The sequence below is a fragment of the Petaurus breviceps genome, unplaced genomic scaffold (genome assembly GCF_028583685.1).
Source record: "Petaurus breviceps papuanus isolate PSGF00001 unplaced genomic scaffold, PetGlider_PUasm1.0 38, whole genome shotgun sequence".
NCBI lineage: Eukaryota > Metazoa > Chordata > Mammalia > Diprotodontia > Petauridae > Petaurus > Petaurus breviceps.
This window is the reverse complement of record NW_027186304.1, coordinates 34,818,436-34,839,590: the sequence shown is the minus strand read 5'-3', so window position 1 is coordinate 34,839,590 and position 21,155 is coordinate 34,818,436. Positions and strand designations below refer to the sequence as shown.

The 21,155-nt window shown below is 35.6% G+C and overlaps 1 protein-coding gene across 2 annotated transcripts in view; it reads left to right on the top strand.

Annotated features, from left to right (window-relative positions):
• The window catches only part of ROCK1 (Rho associated coiled-coil containing protein kinase 1), a 143,780-nt gene extending 123,609 nt beyond the window's left edge, over positions 1-20,171 (top strand). For both annotated transcript variants that reach the window (XM_069099750.1, XM_069099749.1), the window contains exons 25-33: positions 64-152; positions 1,262-1,450; positions 2,958-3,117; positions 10,045-10,115; positions 10,501-10,589; positions 11,594-11,672; positions 11,812-12,073; positions 13,133-13,340; positions 18,663-20,171. In XM_069099750.1, the coding sequence (XP_068955851.1) occupies positions 64-152; positions 1,262-1,450; positions 2,958-3,117; positions 10,045-10,115; positions 10,501-10,589; positions 11,594-11,672; positions 11,812-12,073; positions 13,133-13,340; positions 18,663-18,666 (1,151 nt within the window). In that variant the 3' untranslated portion in view covers positions 18,667-20,171. The remainder of the gene's footprint in view (positions 1-63; positions 153-1,261; positions 1,451-2,957; positions 3,118-10,044; positions 10,116-10,500; positions 10,590-11,593; positions 11,673-11,811; positions 12,074-13,132; positions 13,341-18,662) is intronic.
• The last annotated feature ends 984 nt before the right edge of the window (positions 20,172-21,155 follow it).

The following is a 21,155-nucleotide window of genomic DNA, read 5'->3' as shown; positions in this document are numbered from 1 at the left end:
TTAATAAGTTTATGAAAAATACTTAATTTTGCCCCCCCAAAAAAATTTTAATTCATTGAACAGATTATAAATTGAAGAAAGAAGAGGAGATCAATAATCTTAAAGCTTCTTTTGAAAAGAATATTAATACTGAAAGAACCCTAAAAATACAGGTATGTCCTTTCACTATTTTTTTTAACTAGTTTACAGTTACCAACTTATGTTTAAGTATTGCTAATTAATTTAACACTATACAAAATAAATCATGACCTGCCTTTGAAGACCTTGCATGTAACAATAATACTTAATTATATTATTAAAAATAAATAGGAGTATTTATTTTTCTTTTTTTTTTTTTAATTTTTTTTTTTAAAGCAATTGGGGTTAAGTAACTTGCTCAAGGTTACACGGCCAGTTATTTCTGAATGTGGTGCTGAGTATCTGAGCCCGGATTTGATCCAGGTCATCCCAACACTGGAGCCGGTGCTCTTACTCGCTGAGCCACCTGGCCGCCCCTGGTATTTATTTTTTCAATGGGATGAATGGAAATGTTGTAATCAATTCATACTGATGTTTAAAATAGAACTTTTCAGGGATGTATTGAGAAAGGAAAAAGAGCTTAGCATTTATGACACACAACTCCAATTCCATTTTACATGAAAAACATGGAATTTAAAGTGGGAAAGAATGGATGGGGGCCTGACTGGGGAGGAGAACAAATTCACTAAAGTTAGTGAAGTGAATTTATAGGCACAAGAGTGAAAGTGAGAGGGGCTAGAATGCCTTGAAGCCGAGTCATGTCATGTAAGGCTAGAATTAACTCATTCTATTTGGACAACCGTTTTGTACTCTATTTGACTTAAAGTATAAGGTGTTTGTGGAGGACGTTATGTATGGGTGTTTTTTATATGAATACAAATTATCAATTCTCACTCTGGCAAAGAGATTAAAATTTATAATAGAGCAGCTTTAATTTCCTACAAGCTACTGAAGAATTTTTGTAAAACTGTCTTACAAACTAAGAATGGAATGAAACAAGTTAATTTGCCACGTATTGATCTTTTGATAGATTGTAAATTTCTTGAGGATTGCTTCATTTTTGCCTTTGTTTCAGCATTACCCAGCAGATAGTAGGCAATTAATAAATTCTTGTTGATTTACTGATGCATCTGTTTACATTAGTCTTTTTCACTTTATGATATTGAATAAGTTTTTCCTTTGAAAAAATGTTCAAATTGCTTTATGGAGAACTATTGTGTCCTTTTTCATGCGTGCTTTATAGGCCGTAAACAAGTTGGCAGAAATAATGAATCGCAAAGATTTTAAAATTGATAGAAAGAAGGCTAATACACAAGATTTGAGAAAGAAGGAAAAGGAAAACAGAAAGTTACAACTGGAACTCAACCAAGAAAGAGAGAAATTTAATCAGATGGTCGTGAAACACCAGAAGGAACTCAATGAAATGCAAGCGGTAAAGGAGTATTTGTGTTGGACTAATTTTTTTTAATTCTTAAAACTTTACATTACCTATACCAGGGGTGGGGAACCTGCAGCCTTGAGGCCACAAGTGGCCCCACAAAGGGCCCTTCAAGTGCGGCCCTTTGACTGAATCCAAGCTCTTATTAATAAAAGGATTTGTTCTGTAAAACTTGGACTCTGTCCAAAGGCCAAACCTAAGTATAGGTCCTATACCTATTTGTGTACTTACCATGTCTTACTAATGTATAAATTAACCCGCTCTATGGACTGACCTGGATTTTTCTGTCTTATACCTCTCTTAAAGATTGATTATCATACTTTTCATATCGGGGTAGGAACCTCTCCTGCCTCTCAGCTGTTCTTTTAAGCAGCAGAAAATTTCAGCAAGTATTGTTTGACTGATAAAAGGGACAAAAGGAAAACTACCCCAAGATATCTAGGCAGAAGCTGAGCAGGGCAGAACTCAATTACTTGTATATCTGAAATATAACTTGACCTCTGTTGGAGAAAGGTTTTTATTGTTTTTTTAAGTTTTAGAAGATAATTTAGTTTGGGGCAGCTACACGGCACAGTGGATAGAGCACTGGGCCTAGAGATGGGAAGACTCATCTTCCTAAGTCCAAATCCAACCTCAGCCACTAGCTTTGTGACCGTGGGCAAGTCACTTAACTGTGTTTGCCTCAGTTTCCTCATCTGTAAAATGAGCAAGGAAATGGCAAAACCACTCCAGTATCTTTGCCAAGAAAACCCCAAATGGGGTCATGAAGAGTTGGACGGGACTGAAATGACAGAACAACAAATAATATGTGAGAGTTTACTTAATCTTACTAGACTACCAGTTTCTAAAGTAGAAGAACAATCTTGATATATGTAATAACTGTGAATTAAATTATTAGAGTATATAACTGCTGGTATTTCCTTTTTCCCTTAAAGATTTTTTGTTCAATTTAAGCTGTTTGATTTGGGGCAGGAAAAAAAATGCTTTCTTCAGCTTTGAACATTTTCTAGACTGTATACATTATTGTAAGGCATATTACAAGAACTAAAGGAAGAAATAATAATAAGTTTTTATTATTTTTTTTTAAAGATGTATCACTGGGGGAAGTCCTCCTTACCAAGAGACTAATACAATCAGGGACTTAAGTCTAGGTGATCTCCAAGACCCCAAGGCTCCGAAAATGTTCTTCTTATTGCTTGTCTAGTGCTTTATAGTTTACAAAATAACTTACACGTCTATTTTTTTTGATAGAGTAAACTGTTGTGAGAATAGTTATTTTTATCCTTTTTCAGTTAAGGAAGTTGAGAGGTTGTAACTTACCAAGGTCACATAACTTTTTGCATATAGTAGTACATATTTGTAGTTTTTATGTGTAATCTTAATTTTTTATTACTTCTATGGTTTCTAGCGAGTTTATAATTGAGCATAATTGCTTCTTGTTGTTGAAAATTCTTTCGTTCTTATATTCTTTGTATTTCTTTTAATTATTAAATGAACACAGCAATTGGTTGAAGAGTGCACACACAGGAATGAACTTCAGATGCAGCTGGCTAGCAAAGAGAGTGACATAGAGCAGCTGCGTGCGAAACTTTTGGACCTTTCAGATTCTACCAGTGTTACTAGCTTTCCTAGTGCCGATGAAACTGATGGAAACCTTCCAGGTAAGGCAATTCTATTTTATTTACCTTCTTTATTGGCTTTGACTTTGTGGGAATTAGTGTTTTTCTCTTCATTTCATTTTCTACTTTTTGTATTCTATTTTGTCTATGGAATTAAAGAACATGTTCGTTTCTGTTTGCAAAAGCCTCTTGATAGTTTCATAGTCGTGTTATTTTAGATTGACTTAAACATACATAGAATAAATAATATGTTAGACTGCTAAAAATAGTTCTAGAGTGGCCCTGTTATTGTTTGACTCGGTTACTAAGGAGATTTGGAGCAGTTGTGGTGAGTAGGCCTAATATTAGGAAGAAATTCAAAATCAGTTCTGTATTCCAGTGCACTTACAGAGTTGTAACTGCTTTCAAGAAAAGCAGCTCTTCAAAATTAGCTTGTTCCTGTTCTTGGACTAAGGATTATGAAGATTACTTAGTAGGGTAGGGTGGCATGGAAGTTTAACTCATCCTTTGAGGTGTGTGAACTTTTAAGTCCATCTTTGTAATAAATTAAACATAGTATAATGTGAGTTGTTTATTAGTATTGAAATGTAAGTTTATATTTTAAATACATGTTCATTCACTGGGCCCAGACTTGAAGCCTGTTCAGCATAGTAGAATTTGCCAGGGTTTATGCACCACTGACATAACCTTCAAAAGCCCTGGGTCACCTCCTCACTAAAATGAGGCATTCCATATTCCACAATACCTGAAGATAGCTATCCTGTTCTCTCTTAAGTTTTCTCTTCTGGCGACTGATTTTCGTGGCATAATCTCAAGACCCTCCTCTTCTTGGTTACTTTCTTCTGGGTACTCTTTTAGCTTATCAGCATCATTCCTGAAATATGGTACCCAGAACTGAAACTAATACTCTAGATGTGGTCTGACCGTGACAGAGCACAGTAAATGAAATTAGTCCCATTTGACCAGACTTGGTGAAGCCATATGGTTCTTTGTGATCATTGCTTCCTCTTCTAGATATTCATTGACCATCCTTTTAATGTTATATTCTAGAATCTTGCTTAGAATCAAAATCAAGCCCACAGGCTATAGTTAGCAGACTCCTTTCTCTTTCCTTTTTTGAAAATTAGAACAATCTTTGTTCTACTCCAGTCCCGTGATTTTCCAGGTTTCCATGGTCTTTCAACAAATGAATGTCCAGAGTTGTTCAAAGACTACTGGCAGTGGCTTTGCAGTCACATACATAAATTTCTTCAGTATCCTAATTAAGATCTAGTTCATCTGAGGGGTTACTTAAACTCATCAGTAGCAGTAAGATGAATGAAAAGCCCAAGAGACAGTTTCTAGATAATTAATAATCAGTTTATTAATTAAGCTATCAAATAATAAAGTGAGGGTCAGTGGTGTCTTGGTAACCAGAGACAAAACCATGGAGATCCCTGAATGCTTAAATATCTTTGGAAAAGGAGGTGCCCCTGACAGATGAAAATCAACCCTGGTTGGCAAACAATTAATGGGGGAGTGGGCATATTAATGAGGAGGTAGGCTAAAAGTCTTCAGTTCCTCCAACTGAGAATGTGACTTGATCATGAGACTCAGTTGCCTCTAGCAGTCTGGACAAAGGAATCTGTCTCTACCCAGATCACTCTGATTGGGTTTTGGTGTTCTCCTTTATAAGATGGGTTAACCTAAACTCAAATGGAGGAGTACAGTGACATGGACTTATTTGCTAAGAGCAAGAATTCACCTAGATTAGGTTCTGTTTACATTCTAATCAGAAGTAAAGTTTTCTAGTTGTGTGGGGTCCCACTCAGGATCACAGAGAATGTACTCAGAGAATTTGGGCAATCTCATCTATCAGCAGTGTGCTTCAGAGACTGGCTTATAGGAGCTGGTCCCTGAATTAGGAAATAAAGGGAAAAAACTTTAACCCTAATTTATTAATTGGTTATCAATATAATAGAAAAATAATAATTTCCTTAAGCAGCTAGGTATTGTCACACTCCCTTCTTATATATCTTGGATGTCTGTTATTTTTATCCTTTCTTTTCTGGTCCAGAGACTTTCTGGAAGAGGTGTACATTAGTGTACTATTGGTGGAACTGTGAACTGGTTCAGCCATTCTGGGAAACAATTTGGAACCAGACGCTTAAAGCTATTAAACTGTTCATTCCATTTGGCTTAGTAATGCTACTGCTAGGTCTGTAACCTTAAGAGATCTAAGGAAAAGGAACTATATGTACAAACATGTTTATAGCTTTTGGAGTGACAGAGAATTAGAAAACAAAGCGATGTGAATGGTTTAAAAAGTAACGGTATATGAATGTGATGGAATGCTGTTGTGCCATAAGGAGTGAAAGGGATGATTTCAAAGAAACCTGAGAAGACTTGTCCTGAACTGATCGAAAGTGAAGTGAGCAAAACCAGGAGAACAACTTATACAATAACAGCAACAAATATTGTAAAAAGAAAAAACCAGTAAGACTGAGGAACTCTGATTCACACAGTGATTAGTCACAATTCCAGAAAGTTCATGATGAAAGATGGTACCTACCTCTTTTGTTTTTTGTTTTTCTCAGATGGCCTATGTGGGAATTTATTTTGCCTAGTGATACATGATGTATAATGGGTTTTATTTTTCTTGATGGGGGGAAGCGTGGGGAGGAGAGAACAGGACTAGAAAAGGAAGTGGAAAGAAGAAAATGTGGATCTTAAAATTCGGGAAGGATATCAAAGGGATATCTTAAAGAGGGCATGTCCCAGCCACAGAGAAGAGCACATAAGCAAAGAAAATGGGCAGTAAACTATCATGATTCTATTCTACTTTGACTGAAAATTGTAGAGTACATTGAAGGGAGTATATGAGATTAAATCTAATACCAGATTGTGGAGAGCCATGAATGCTGCTCAGAGGGGTTTTAGGGACTTCCTAAAGAATTAGGCAGCTCTTGTGAAGGGTTTTGATAAGAGGAATTCATTTAGACATTACCAGATAAAATTACATTACTGGAAGAGGTCTGACAGGAACATGAGGAATGAAGTATAGAGGCATAAATCTCTCTTTGGCTATTGTAATGTTCATATTTTTGGTAATGAGGACTTCTAATAGCTGTAGGTACAAAGCTAGTTGAAGGAGACCGATGTAGGACTGACAGGATGCGGTAACTTATTTAGAAACGAGAAAGGAACCTGTCTCAGTTTCTGCTATATATAGAAGATCAAATTTTGTAGAACATCAATCCCTATTTGTGGATATTGGATGATTTAATTTAAAAGGGTAAATCTAAAGTAAGAGAGAAAAGAGGGGTTCTCATTCCTCACTTAACTTCAGAAAAGCCTTTGGTAAGAAGTTAGTAACTAGTTTTTATCGGTAGCTCTCATCATTCTTCTGTCTTTTGGACCTTGAGGGATTTTAATAATTCCTTATGAAGAACATTAATCGATAAAACTCTTTGAAATTATTTTTTGGGCAGCAGTCATTGGTCTTTTATATAGGTTGTGGATAGTGAGTGTAAATTGGATTTTACTGTGCACTTTATTAATCCAAATATGTACAAATCTAAATGAAGATAACTTCTAATTATTTTTCTCTAGTTATGACTCACTTGAGTGCAAAAGCTAAAGGGTGAATTTGCATAATAAACTGTAATATAAGTATAGAATGAGCCAAGTGTAAAAACACTGTAAAGTCAGAAAAGAAATGAGAAAAAATGAATTTGTAACATTTTAAAATAATACCTAAAAAAGTGAACCCTTTCCTGTTGTATACTCCCTATCTTCAGATTTTGCAGAGACTTCAAGATGAAAACTCAAATTTTCAGATTGTAAAGAGACACTGTAGAATAATTGTGACCAATTTTATTTTATTATCCATTTTTATGCTGTTATTTACTAATACCTTGGAAAATTCATATTAGATAAATATCCACTAACAAAGATTGCCTTACAGTGATTCTCCCAAAAATATATTTGTAGTGTTGACAGTTCATAAAAAATGGTTACCGAAAGTAAGACTTTGAGTTTGTTAAACTCAAACATTTATTAGGGGGCTGCTATATAAGGAATAGGCAGCTAACTGGTACAGTGGATAGAATACCATTCCTGAAGTCAGGAAGACTCATTTTCATGAGTTCAAATCTGACTTCAGACACTTACTAGCTGTGTGACCCTGGGCAAGTCACCTGACCTTGTTTGCCTCAGCTCCACATCTTAAAATGAACTGGAGAAGGAAATGGCAAACCACTTCAATATCTATGCCAAGAAAATCATAAATGGGGTCACAAAGACTCAGACACAACTAAAGGATTGAACAACAGCAGCAGCAGCAATATGTAAGACACTGTGCTGGGCCACAAGATTTAAAGATAGAAATTGAAATAGCCTTGGCCTTCAAGGAGCTTGCTTTCTACTGGAGAGGTGTAAGTAAATAGATAAACAAATACAAAGTAATAGAAATGGATTTCTGTAGGTAGGCAGCACTAACTTATTAATGCCAAAAAATGTAACCAAAAGGTAGCTTTTATTGAAAACAATAAATAACTGAAGACTAACTTAGGAGCCTGTCATTCCTGGCACTGCTGCCCCAGCTCTTCTCACTGCCACACATGACTATACCAACATAGATAGGTTGGCCTTCTGTGCCTCATGGCTTTTGCTGCTTTAGGTGCTAACTATTGGAGTTAGCCTCTTGGATAAAGCCCTGGAGAAGAACCCACTTCTAGAAAGACAATAAATGATAGCTATACAGCTCCAAGGAACCTCAGAGGCCATCTAGCCCAACTCATTCATGTCACAGTTGAAGAAACAGGCCCAGAGAGTTTAGGGGTGACAGAGGCAGTATTTGAACCCGGGCCCTTTGGGTTTAAGGCAGTGTTTTCAAGAATGGAACTGGTAGAAGTGGAGAATATGTCCAGTTACAGTTGCTTCTCAGAGTCTCCCTGTTTCAGTGTCCCAACTGGCCCCATCACCTCTGGAGAAATAAAGATATCCCTAAGCTTGGTAATCTGAGAGAAAAGAGAACAAGAGTACGGAGCATGGGAGGGGCACAAAAACAAGGGGCCCAGGAAAGGGAAAGAGCTGGACATAACAAGCATGTCTACGACAAGAACGTCATAGAAAAATCAACAGTGATTGATAGGTAGCAAGAACCAACAAATACTTGAAGAAAAGAACATACTATGGGGGCTTTCCTCTACTATTAAGAAATATGTAAACCTATGGATAAGTTGCATTATCCATTGGTAGCTTTTATATGTCAAAAGAACTTGAGGAAGGCCCCCAGCATGCTCCATGGTTTCCCTGGGCAAATATATGGTAGGAAATGAGCAAGAGATGCATTGCATGGGCAGACATGGATGAATTATGGCCTGTGTAATCATGAGGCAGCTGAATACACAGTGGATAGAGCACTGGGCCTCAAATTAGGAAGACCTGGATTCTAATTTGGTCTCAGACACTAGCTGTGTGACCCTGGTCAAGTCATTGAAACTTGGCTACGATTTCCTCAATTGTAAAGTAAGGATAATAGCACTTACCTTGTAGAGTTATGAGGATAAAATGAAATAATATATGTAAAAAGTATATAGTAGGCTCTCTATAAATGAATATTCCCTAACCCTTCCCCTTCTGCATCACTGCATGGAATGTTCACACCTATGACATCAGAGGTCCATTGAATTATTGGAAATGTTAGAAACATTTCCTGTATTGTTAGTGGAGTTGTTCCCTTTGACTTTGATGCAAATCTGTAACAAGAATACTGTTGCCTAGAGTAACCTGTGCACTGTTTGGGGACTCCATATAAATGTGGTTTTTGACAAAGGATGGGAGTGGAATGGGAGAGGGCATTGAGTAAGGAAGAGGACTCATGTAATGTTTTCTCCTCTTCCTAACCCACTATATACCTCAAAAAAAAATTCTCCTGAGGCCTTATTTGTTAGATTTTTTCCTGCATCTTTAAAGAAAACAGGAAAGCCTTCTGATTTCCACTAAAAAATGTCCACATCAGGGCAGCTAGGTGGCACAGTAAATAGAGCTAAAATAGCAGGAACCATACTAGGAAAATCTGGAAAAATCATTTGTTTGAAATAGATGGTAGATATTTTTAATAGCTTGCTGTAAAACAACTCTTGTCAATGGAACCGTTTACTTCAATGATTGTCTGAAAAAGTTATTTTTTCCTCATAGTGATAATAATGACAAATGAAATTCCACGGTCATATTTGTTATCATGAAATTTCTCTTACCAAAAAACCTCTAGCTGCCCAAATTCTTCTGTTGTTTTAGTCGTACTAAAATCCCAAGACCACAAATGTAAAAGTCCTGTCTTTCAGTTTTGGAAGAGAATTTTACATGTTCTACTCTGTGCCTTTTTTAAAAATTGGGACAGATTTATTAATATAGTTGGGTTGGATTTACCACAGTGCTCATTAGAATATATTCCTATGAAAACTGAATAAAATGCTTGTCTCTTATTCTTTATGTCTAGTTGATTCTTCCTGCATTCCTTATTTCTTTATCTTCTATTCTTGTCTTCTGTGAGTAATAGGACACTTGTGTACTTTTGCTTGCTCTCTTTTGTGTAAACATTATGGCTCTGGTTTGTTTTACTTGCCGCATCTCTTTTTGCTAAATAATTTTTGTAGCTACTTTGAATGTCAAATGATCTTTTAAACTATGTTCCATTTTAGCTGCAATCCATTGTTGAATACTTTTGCCTTGCTCTTGAAGGTTTAATTTTACCCCATTCTTCTATAATTAAATATTAATTGTTAAATTTAATGGGGGGAAAGGCTTATTATTTTGTCCTGCAATATTTGTATGGCTGTTAAGTTAATTGTGATTGACGCATGGAAAAGCAAATTATAGCACTTTTATTTCAAGCGCCTGTACTGCATGCTGTCACATGTGCTTTATGTTCTTTTCTCTGTTACATATTTAAATATCTCAAATTGCAAATTTGTTTTGGTATAGAATCAAGAATTGAAGGTTGGCTATCTGTCCCAAACAGAGGAAATATAAAACGATATGGCTGGAAGAAACAGGTAGCATATATTTCTTATTTCTGAATTTTTAAAAATTAATATGCTTTTATGCCATTTGCTCTTAAAAGCCCAAATAGGACTAATTTCAAAGCAAACACATGATATTATATAACCAAAATATGGGCAATATATACTGAGTTAATAATTAGGACGGAATTTTATATGGAACTCAGTATTTGACAGTTTTTTCCATTTGATTTTGCTTTCATTTTAGATTCAGATTACTATTTTGTATAGGTTGTTATTTTTGCTTTAGAGATCATTAGCATCTAAGCTGAGTTTAATTCTCTAATATATATAAATATGCAACTCTAATGATTTCTTATGTTTTTAAATGAAACCTGTTTTGTTCTCATTAAGTTTCCCCTTTTTTCTCTTGTTTCAGTATGTTGTAGTAAGCAGCAAAAAAATTTTGTTCTACAATGATGAACAAGATAAGGAACAGTCAAATCCATCTATGGTTCTAGACATAGAGTAAGTTGTTTTCTAATTTTAGGTAATATATACATAACTTATTCTTATTCGATGATGTAGTCAATGTAATCACAATTACTTTGAATTTAATATTATTTTTTTAAGTGCAATCATTTTCAAATTATTGTGTCATTTAGCTACCTACATTTTTCTTTTACCATATATATTTTCTTTAAATAATGTTGTTATCTTACTTTGGCAATATGTGCGAGAAAAAGTACCATGATTCTGGGTTCAGACATTCCAAAAGTGAAGGCATATGGTTTTCCACTTTGGATTTAAAGTGTTGAAAGGTTTCAAACTCAAGATACCATGAAACTTAACCTGTGATCTCATCGGTAGATGGAGTTCTTTCCTGTAATGGTTTATGTCACAAACCATCCACATCTAACCATCCTCTCTGAGCCTTGTCCCTGTGCTCCCATAAATCTTCCACAGGCTGACCGCATTCCTGCGATCTCTTAACATTGCATGGATGATACCAGTGAAGCATGTTAAGGGAACTGTCTGCTGTCTCATTGCAAGGCTAACCCACCTCCTTTTTGGTCATGTAACTGATTTTGTGGGAGGACTCCACCATTGTTTTAGAAATCTACCGTGTAATATCTGTTTACTGGATAGGAGGGTAATAAAGGTATCTGCCTATTGAGATAATAGGCAGTCCCTGCAATAAGCCCTATAATTGCAAATAGACATTGTCCTATAATAATTATATCCTATAATAAGAATGACTTTTTTACCTTTTATAAAATTCATTTACATTAAGTAGGGCTATTAAAAATTTCGGAATTTGTGGTTCTTGTTAGAATTGAAAGAGGGGTGAAATAGAACAAGGATAAATACTAGAGAGTTTTGATACTTCTCATTGAGGGAAAATATTGATGGTTATTGAAATTTCAAATCAGTCATGAAAATAGACATATTTATGGAAAGTGATTTAAAAGTATATCGTGCCTTGGCCCTTTTATCAAATGACTTTCACTGTCTTTTTAAAAAAATTTCAGCAAACTATTCCATGTTCGACCTGTAACCCAGGGTGATGTGTATAGAGCAGAAACTGAAGAAATCCCTAAAATATTCCAGGTAAAAATGCTAAGTGACAGTTTTTTAAAAATACTCAGTATTAATTGGGCATTGGCTTATAGGGTAAATATAAAATGTTTCAGTATTTCTTTGCTTTATATATTGATATTTATTTCTCCTTTCTCAACTCTCAAAATAGATACTATATGCAAATGAAGGTGAATGTAGGAAAGATTTGGAGATGGAGCCAGTACAACAAGCTGAGAAGACTAATTTTCAGAATCACAAAGGCCATGAGTTTATTCCTACACTCTATCATTTTCCAGCCAACTGTGAGGCTTGTGCCAAGCCTCTCTGGCATGTTTTTAAGCCACCCCCTGCCCTTGAATGTCGAAGATGCCATGTTAAGTGCCACAGAGATCACTTAGATAAAAAAGAAGACTTAATTTCTCCATGCAAAGGTAGGAAAAAAAGACAAATATTTTTTCTTACAACTCCTAAAAAATTTAATCCTAATGTTGAGGTACTTAAAAAATATCACTTCTATCCAAAAGATTTGATTATAAGACAAATTTAAAAAGAGATTACAAAGTATTATAGCATTACTAGGTGGGGAGAAGGAAGACAGCCAGGATTTTATAGCTATAAATATGATTGTAAGCATTGAGCTCACATTATTTAATCTCAGGAGTAGTTTGTTACATATGTTTTTGAAAGGGATAAGTATAGCTTATCCTAAATAGTTTCAACATGAGCTATAGTTTTTAAATTTTATCTTTGGATAAAAAGGTAAATTTATTTACATTGTTATCCATTGATGCCACCAGAAACAACTTGAAAAAGCATTATTAAGAATTCTGAAATCCTAGGCCAAAACTGACAACCTTAGGACAATAGGTGATGATTATGAAGAATATAAGATGAATTACATATCTTGAATAAAGGAAGAACATTTGATTGCCCTTGGTTAATGGGGCAATGGTTTCAAGGATCCAGTCCCTCTGAAAGTAAAAAAAAAATGTTAGCATCAGCATTTTTTCAGTATTATTATTTGACCTTACTGGTGACCTGAAGAACAGTGTGAAAAGACACAGAGTTGACACAGTCTACAGTAAATTGCCAGTGATGACTTGGCAAGTAAGCAGAGGCATAAGAGATGCCATCAAGGAAATTCATGATTAAAAATGAAGTGAAACTCTCATAACCAAAGCAAGGGACAGGATGGATTCCCTTGTTGTTTCACTAGTGCCCATTTTAGTAGTTAAAAGACTCAGAGGAAGTCTTCCACTGTTGATCTTCTGGGAGGTTTTATCAAAAGACATGGATAAGAATCACACAGAACAAGAAATGCACTTGAGTTTTAATTTACCCACTGGAGGCAATGCCCACATTAATAAGATCTTTGAAGTATTGAAATAGGAACAATCAAATATTTTGAAATTGAGAGGTATTACAACTTACATATAGAAACTTACTTTTACTTACATATTTAATTTTTGTTTTTTCTAATATACTCATAGTCAGTTATGACGTAACATCAGCAAGAGATATGCTGCTGTTAGCATGTTCTCAGGATGAACAGAAGAAATGGGTAACCCATTTAGTAAAGAAGATCCCGAAGAATCCACCATCCAGTTTTGTTCGTGCATCTCCTAGAACACTTTCTACCAGATCTAGTGCAAATCAGTCTTTCCGGAAAGTTGTCAAAAATACATCTGGGAAAGCTAGGTAAGACTTTAAATTTCCACTGTTTTGATTAGGCATCTTTCATTAACACTACTAACACCCCTGTCCTTAAAACCTAGTTCTCATAGAAAGGACATTATCATTTGTAGCTATATTTCAGACATGAATTAGAAAATTGTTATAAGTTATAATAAGTCATTAGAAACAAACAGAATTTACAAATGAATGGAGCATCTATTTTGTAATTACCCCCTGTAATGTAATGCCAAAAGAAGGCAACTTCCCAGGTTCAAAATACCAGCATAGGTGCTCTCTATTTTATTCAGTGACAAACCAAGAACAGAGAAGATCAAAACATGACATCATTCAAAATACAGCATTTACTAAGTGTGATTAAATAATCTCCAAGTACTACCCCACCCCAGGATCTTCCAATCATTCAATCAATTACAAAGTCCCTGTTCTAAATACTACTCCACCCCTAGGCTATACCTTAATTAAGTCCACCACAAAACCCCTCTTCTCAAATGGAGATTAGTTTCCAAACATAGCTAAAGTACCTTCATTTGTCAATCACAGAGCACAATAAGGTCAAAAGTTCCTCACCCCCTGGATCACAATTGAATCTACCCCAGCGTTACATCAAGTTTAAACACAGCACTTAATACCCAAATGGAGGTCTTTTCTTCATCTTGACACTAGGCAAGTTCTCAGCAATCTTAGTTCCTGGGGAGACAAGGCTTAGCAAGGCCATAAGATACATTGCCAGTCCCTTCATGAATTTATCCTCTGTCTGTAGAACAGTCCTAGAACCCCTGAACACATTAGCAAAGCCCTCTCCCAGGATTTCTGTAAACATACAACAAGAAAATCCTTCTTCAGGGCTTTTGAACCAACAGAAAGGCTCCCAGACCCCTGCAACAACAGCACTGTCCTTCACCAGTGGACAGTATTCATTCTGTCTGCAGGACAGTCTCCAGACCCCTGCAACAACAGTACTGTCCCTCACCAGTGGACAGTATTCACTCTCTGTCTGCAGGACAGTCTCCAGACCCCTGCAACAACAGCACTGTCCTTCACCAGTGGACAGTATTCACTCTCTGTCTGCAGGACAGTCTCAGGGCTACTTAGTGAACAGCCAGGTTCCAGGACTTCTTCAACAAAAGGACTGTCTTTCACCAGTGGACAAATCTGGCAAAACAACATCAAAACAGACAGACAAAGTACCAGCAAAACAGCCATGTCTCCTCAGTCCTTGGCAGCTCAGGGGGCAGGTCTCAAAAGTCCGGGGCAATTCAAAGCGGCCACCAGCAATTCTCTTAGTCTCTCTCTCTCCACGAGGTGCTGCTTCCAAAAAAATCTTCCGCCTCTCTCTAGTGTCTCTCCAAATCTACGTCACCAGCTCCTCCCAGTTCAGGACTTTCTTTTCACATCAACAAGCCCATCCCACAGGTGGGATTAACAAACTCTGGGTTTTAACACAATCAATTTGAAAACCAAGCCAATACAGGGGAATCTTTAATTGCCATTACTATCACACCCCCTAGTTTCAAATTAAATGTAAATTGCTATACACACACGTCTTTAGTATTCCTTGACCTAAGGGAATACAGTACTATTGGAAGAACAATGGATTGGGAATCAAGAGGCCTGGATTTTCCTAGTCCTGACTTTACCAGTGCTCAACTCTGTGACCATGGCTGACGAGCTTCATTTTGTCCCTGTGTAAATTATAGTGAGGGTGAACTTAGATAATCTGCAAGTTCACTTTCTCCTCTGAAGACGATATGATCTGTAGTGTGATGATTTTCACATTTTCTGAAAGCAAGAGGATTTATGGCAAAGTAATCCTACTTTAGTCCAAAATTAGAATAATAAAACATTCAAAAATAAAGAAATGGGTTTCTCTTAATCCATTTTCACTAGTGGCTAAGTTATAGTGATACCTCATTTATTGACATCAGGAACCATTTTTTGAAAATTATTTTACACATATTACAGAGTTCTTGTCTTCTTATGTAGCATGATGAACATTATTTAATTTAACCTTTTTTGTGATACCTTAGAAACATTTCCCAAATGCTGATAAATCATATGCTCAGCAATAGTTAAACAAGTGTGGGACTAGACTGCTTTATAGTTAAATGTCCACTACCTTTGCTTTCAACTCTTAGATACCTTCTTACAACATTCCCTCCCCTTTGTAATATGCTGTCCTACTATAACAAATCAAATAAAAGGCTTATTATTAATTAGGCTTAATTTTACACAATTCTAAGTACTGTGGGCAGCTGTACTGTAGAACAAAGGTTTTTTTTTTTAAGCACTTTTTTTCTAGAAGTTTTCTCATTTCACATACCTGACTTTAGTTCAAATGATTGAGATTCCTAGATATTTAGATGACAGATATGTAGAATATTACCATAATAGCAAAAAAAAAAAAAAAAGCACCCTCCCCCCAAAAAAACAAACAAACAAAAAACCAGAATGTTACCATATTGGTGATTAAAGAATTTTGTCAGAGGCACCTAGGTGGCACAGTGAGTAGAGCACTGCCCTTGGAGTCAGGAGGACCAAAGTTCAAATCTGTCCTCAGATACTTGACATTAGCTGTGAGACCTTGGGCAAGTCACTTAACCCTGACTGCCTTGTCTTCTCTCCCTTCCCCCTCCCCCCAAAAAGCATTTTGTTCAACAGAATATGGAAAACTTGAAAATTTTCTTTTTTTTTTTTTAATGTGTTCTTCGTATTAATGGTAATAAAATAGACTGTTCTTACTAAATTATTTCTCCATATAGGAATGTGCTTTACTATACCTTGTCCCATGGGATCTTAGAGAGAACTTCAAAACTGTTTTCTCCCCTCAATCCACTCTCTTACACATGCATAGCAGAGCCCTCCCTGTGAATGGTTTCTCATGCATTTCCTTCTCAGAATATGGATTGGACCTACTAGAGAAGGCTCTGATGATATTTTTTTAATTGTATAAATTAGACACCTTACTTTTAATTTTCAAATGACTTACATAAAAACTAAGTAGTTCTGAATTTAAGGAAATAGCACTTTCCCAGTAGCTCTCATGAGCTAAATTTGGGACTAGGCTTACTGTTCTCTTGAGAGGAGACTTTCATTTGACCCTCCACTAGATTCCCAGGAGCTGTGTTTTTAAGCATAAAGCTGTCATTCTCAGGAATGAAATCAGGGCCATCTAAACCTGCATTGAGAAGCCTGTTTAGCAGTGGCGAGGCCTCTAAGAACCTTTTGGGGGTAAAGGGCATCTAGCTTGCTTTTGTTTGTGGGGCACAGGCCGTTCATCTGACCTTTGTTGTTTGATTCTGCCCCCAAAATATGAGTAAGTATAAAGTGAAGTAAAAGGACAAAATTTAAATTTAGTACAAATTTCATTGGGCCGTCAAAGGAAATGGAAGGCACAGTTGTCCATAGTGTATAATTTCATAAGGGATTGGATTGCAATCTGAAGACCTGCTGACACTGAGATCCAGGTCAGCAGCCTATACTTTGGGAAGTATATACTTAGGGAAGAAAATAAGCTGCAGTTGGGGCAAAATATTTTGCACCAACTCACCTTCATGTAAACCTTGAGCAACTAATAAACAGGATTCTCCCTCTTCCAAGCTGGTAAAAAAAGATGATTAAGTTAAATATCATTAATTTAGGAACATTTTTCTTTCCAAAACTAAAGTTTCAGATAATCAAATTATTTGGAAAACCTTTTAGCTATAAGAATACATTTTCCTTAAGAAATTGTAGTAGAATAATCTCCTTAACCTTTGATATTTTATCCCATTTGTAAATATTTGTTTTGATGATTTTTAAGTATTAAACTTGTAGAGATATATTTGACTTTTCAGATTTCTAATTTTGGTAAACTCCTTTATCCAGAGCAGTTGGTCATTGGGTTCACTTGTAGCACCATCATCCTCCCAAGTTATTCACGTTCAGAATCTTTGAATTTTTTATTTACGTATCCCTATCCAGCATTGTCACTAAGCCCCATCAGTTCTTTCTTAGAAATGCCCCTTCCATTGGGGCAGCCAGGTGGCGCAGTGAGAAGAGCACCGGCCCTGGAGTCAGGAGGAGCCAAGTTCAAGCTCTGGCCTCAGACGCTTGACACACTTACTAGCCAGGTGACTTTGGGCACCTTATATTCTTCCCTCTCTCATTAGTTCTCCTGCCACAATCTCTAGATGAACTTTTCACACCTTATTGTAATGACCTGCTAATTTTTTCTTTCCCTCCTCCTCCAGTTTCTTTTTTTTCTCTCCAGTCTAGTCCCATGGCTGACTAGATTGTTGTTCCTTAGACTTTTTAATGGTCTTCTTATAAAAGTGCTCCCGTTGAACCCTATTTTCTACTATGTCAAATCTGAACTTCTCTCAGTGGTTTCAAGTCCTTCCATAATATGAACCTCATTTTCCCAAATCATACAGCTCTCTACAACACACCCTCAGCCGTCAGCTTCCTTTTTTTAACTATTCCTCAGATGTGTTGTACGTGGGTATGTCTCCCATCTTCACATTATTTCACTTGCCTAGTATATTACCCTCTTCTCGCCAGTGCCCATCCAAATCTCATTTATCCTTATGTCATTTCATGTTTCCACTTTCTTCTTGAAAATTTTCCTGACTACACCAAACCTTATAGTACCCTGTCTCTGAATTTACATCAATTACAATTTACTACCTGAGGTGCTTTCTTGTATTGTCCTGATAATTTAATATGTTAGTCTTATCCCTTAAACAAAATTATCAACTTCTCGAGAACAAGTAACAGGTTTTTTACTTGTTTTATATCCTACCACAGTATTTAGGACAGTGCTGAGCATATTAATACTTACTCATGGAGAATATTAATACTTAATACTTACATTATAAGAGTTACCTTACATAGATTAGAATTTTTCAAAGAATTAAAATAATATAAAAATGTGCTTCACTATAATAGAATTTAGGCTTTTTTAATTGAAAGTTACTTTAAAATGCTGTACTGCTTAGGACTGTCATTAAGAAACATTAATTAATAGTAATCTAAAAATAACTCCAATTTTAACTTAACTCTGTTATATATGCAGTATAATTCTACCTTGGGGGCATGTTGAACTATGACTTTTACTACTTTTTTCATTTAGTATTTATATTAATAGGGCAGTAAGATCATTCTCACCATTTATCACCATAGAGTAAATTTGTATGATTTTAGGAGATGTTACTTTAGCACGTTTATATGTGCTAAATTATTGCTTTAATTTCTTAGAAATGACTTTCCAGATATTGAAGAGATTAAAATAATGTTTAAGTGATACACCCTCTGAATGTAAACATTTAACTTCTTTTTTTTTAACAGCTAACCACATCGCGTTGATTTATGGAATTCTGTGGGATGTCACCGGAGAAGCGGGGCCTCTTTAACCGTGCAGAGCAGACTGTTCCTTCTGACACAAACATCGCAGGCTTCAGGGCTGAGATCGCTGTTCATTCTATCCTCCTTGCTTAGGCACAAAAGCACGCTGAGGGTCTTCATTGCGGGTTTGCCTACAGGTAGATTAGATTAATTATTACTATGTAATGCAAGTAAAAGCAAATAAAAAGCTTAGCTAGGTATATTTTTTAAAAGGTGCTGCCTTTTTACATTTCTAAGAAAATGCCTGTCAATCATGATGGAACAGAATTTTCCTCTTGTGGATGAGAGGAAGGGAGAGTTTCACTATTAAGATCAGCTCATGGAAGAAGTAAAGAAAATATCTCAAAATGAGACGAACTGAAATTTCTGTAAAGACTCAAGTTTTTGTGCTCTCACAGGACTGCAGAACTCTCTTCAAGAAGTAATATCATCACTTGAACTTCAGTGCCCTCACTGTAAAGTATAACAGCCTTAATTTTAATGGCCCATTCTGGACTAGAATGGAGAAGTTAAATATTTTACATTATGCTTTTTACAAAATACTGTATATGTCTCAGCAGATTTCTTGATCGAGGGGTAAGAGAAGACAAACAAAATTTACATTTAATCTATGCATTTTTGCCAAGCCATACTGAATTATTTTAATACTAGAGGCATTAGGAACTAACTGTACAAAAGAACCAAGTTTGAAAGCATATTTTGGGGTACATCATTTCTGTAATTTTATAATGTATTTCCTTATGGTTTTAAGTGATAAAGACATTAAGTTAACAAACATATAAGAAATGTATGCACTGTTTGAAATGTAAATTATTTTTAGAACACTTTTAATGGGTGGTGCATTGCCCTTCTAGTGCCTTAATTTGAGATAATTATTTTACTGCCATGTCTAAATGTAGAAATTTCAAAAAACAAAACTATATTTCCTGACAGTTGTGTGTCAGTGGGCTTTTTATTAATAATTGGTTTAATTTAAAGTATTTTTAGAGGTTGGTTTAAATTTAATAAATTAAGTACAATCTTTGCATAAAATTACCTGCTACAGTGAGTGAATTCATAAAAGTATCTGCAAAAATTGTAGGAAGGTGCATTCATAAAAGCAAAAAACTACGTATGGCATACATCTGTGGTATTTTCCAGTTAATATAGGAATTACCAGATAAATACTGTTAAACTCTTGTTCTGTAACAAGAGTTGATTCATGGTATGGGCAGTATGATTTTTTTTATTTTTTTTTTAACCAAATACCTCCTCAGTAATTTATAATGGCTTTGCAGTTATGTGTATCAAATAAGAAGCACTGGAAAACTGATTCGTCTCTAGGACGATATGCATGTTTCAAGTGGTATTGAAAGCCGCACTGATGGATATGTAATAATAAACATATCTGTTATTAATATGCTAATGACTCTGTGCTCATTTAATGAGAAATAAAAGTAATTTATGAAAGGATACCTTTGAAATGACTGCTATGATATTTTCTAAGATTCAATGTTTTCTAGAATATATAGGGAGCACGCTACAAAATAATCAACTTTTATGTGTGTATACATGTGTGTGTAAATATAAATCTATACATATAAAATTTCCTCCCCTAAAAGAACTAAAATAAAGGTTCTGAAATTAGATTTCATTAAAAAAAAAAGCACACACACAACAAAATCCAAGCCACGCAACAACTGCAGCAGCCTTTACAGAAGTCTTCTGCATCTCTTCTGATCCTCCAAAAAAAAATAGCACAGTAGTTTCTGCCCTCAAGCATGTATGGGATACCATTTGAAAGAGAAAAAATAGACTCATTTTTCCTCTTTCCTCGCAATCTATCAGAACAGGTGATAGCCAGAGACGAAGGTCCAAGTTAGTCTGGTACCTGCCTTGTTCTTATGCGTGAAGGTGAAAGCGACACTCGGCAGCACTGTCCTCTTTGTAGTTGAGCAGTCATCTGCGTTAGTTTATTCATGGTAGTGATTGCTCGACAAACTATAGACCTACTGGAGAGATTAATTAGGCGTGCGTAGTGCAGATACGAATATAGACCTAAGACCTATCCCTGCATTGCTATTTTATGTGGGCTTTAATTTTTGTTTTAACAACAACAAAAAAGCCGTTCTCCTAAATTTATCAAGATATGTATACTATGAATTTTGAATTATGCCAAGAAAGTAATTTAAATATCCAGACTCTTTGATGCAGAGATATCACTGGAAAGCATGTACTCCAAAGAGATTAAAAAAAAAAAAAATAGAAAGTTACTAGATAGATGAAAATATTTCTACCATTGATTTTTATAGCATCAAAGAACTAGAAAAAAGTATACATCTATCAATTAGAGAATATGAACGTAATTGAATATTACTGCACTGTAAAAATTATATGAAGAAGACAAAGACGTGGCAAGGCAAACAAACAGAAACAATATAAAGTATGGAAAATAAG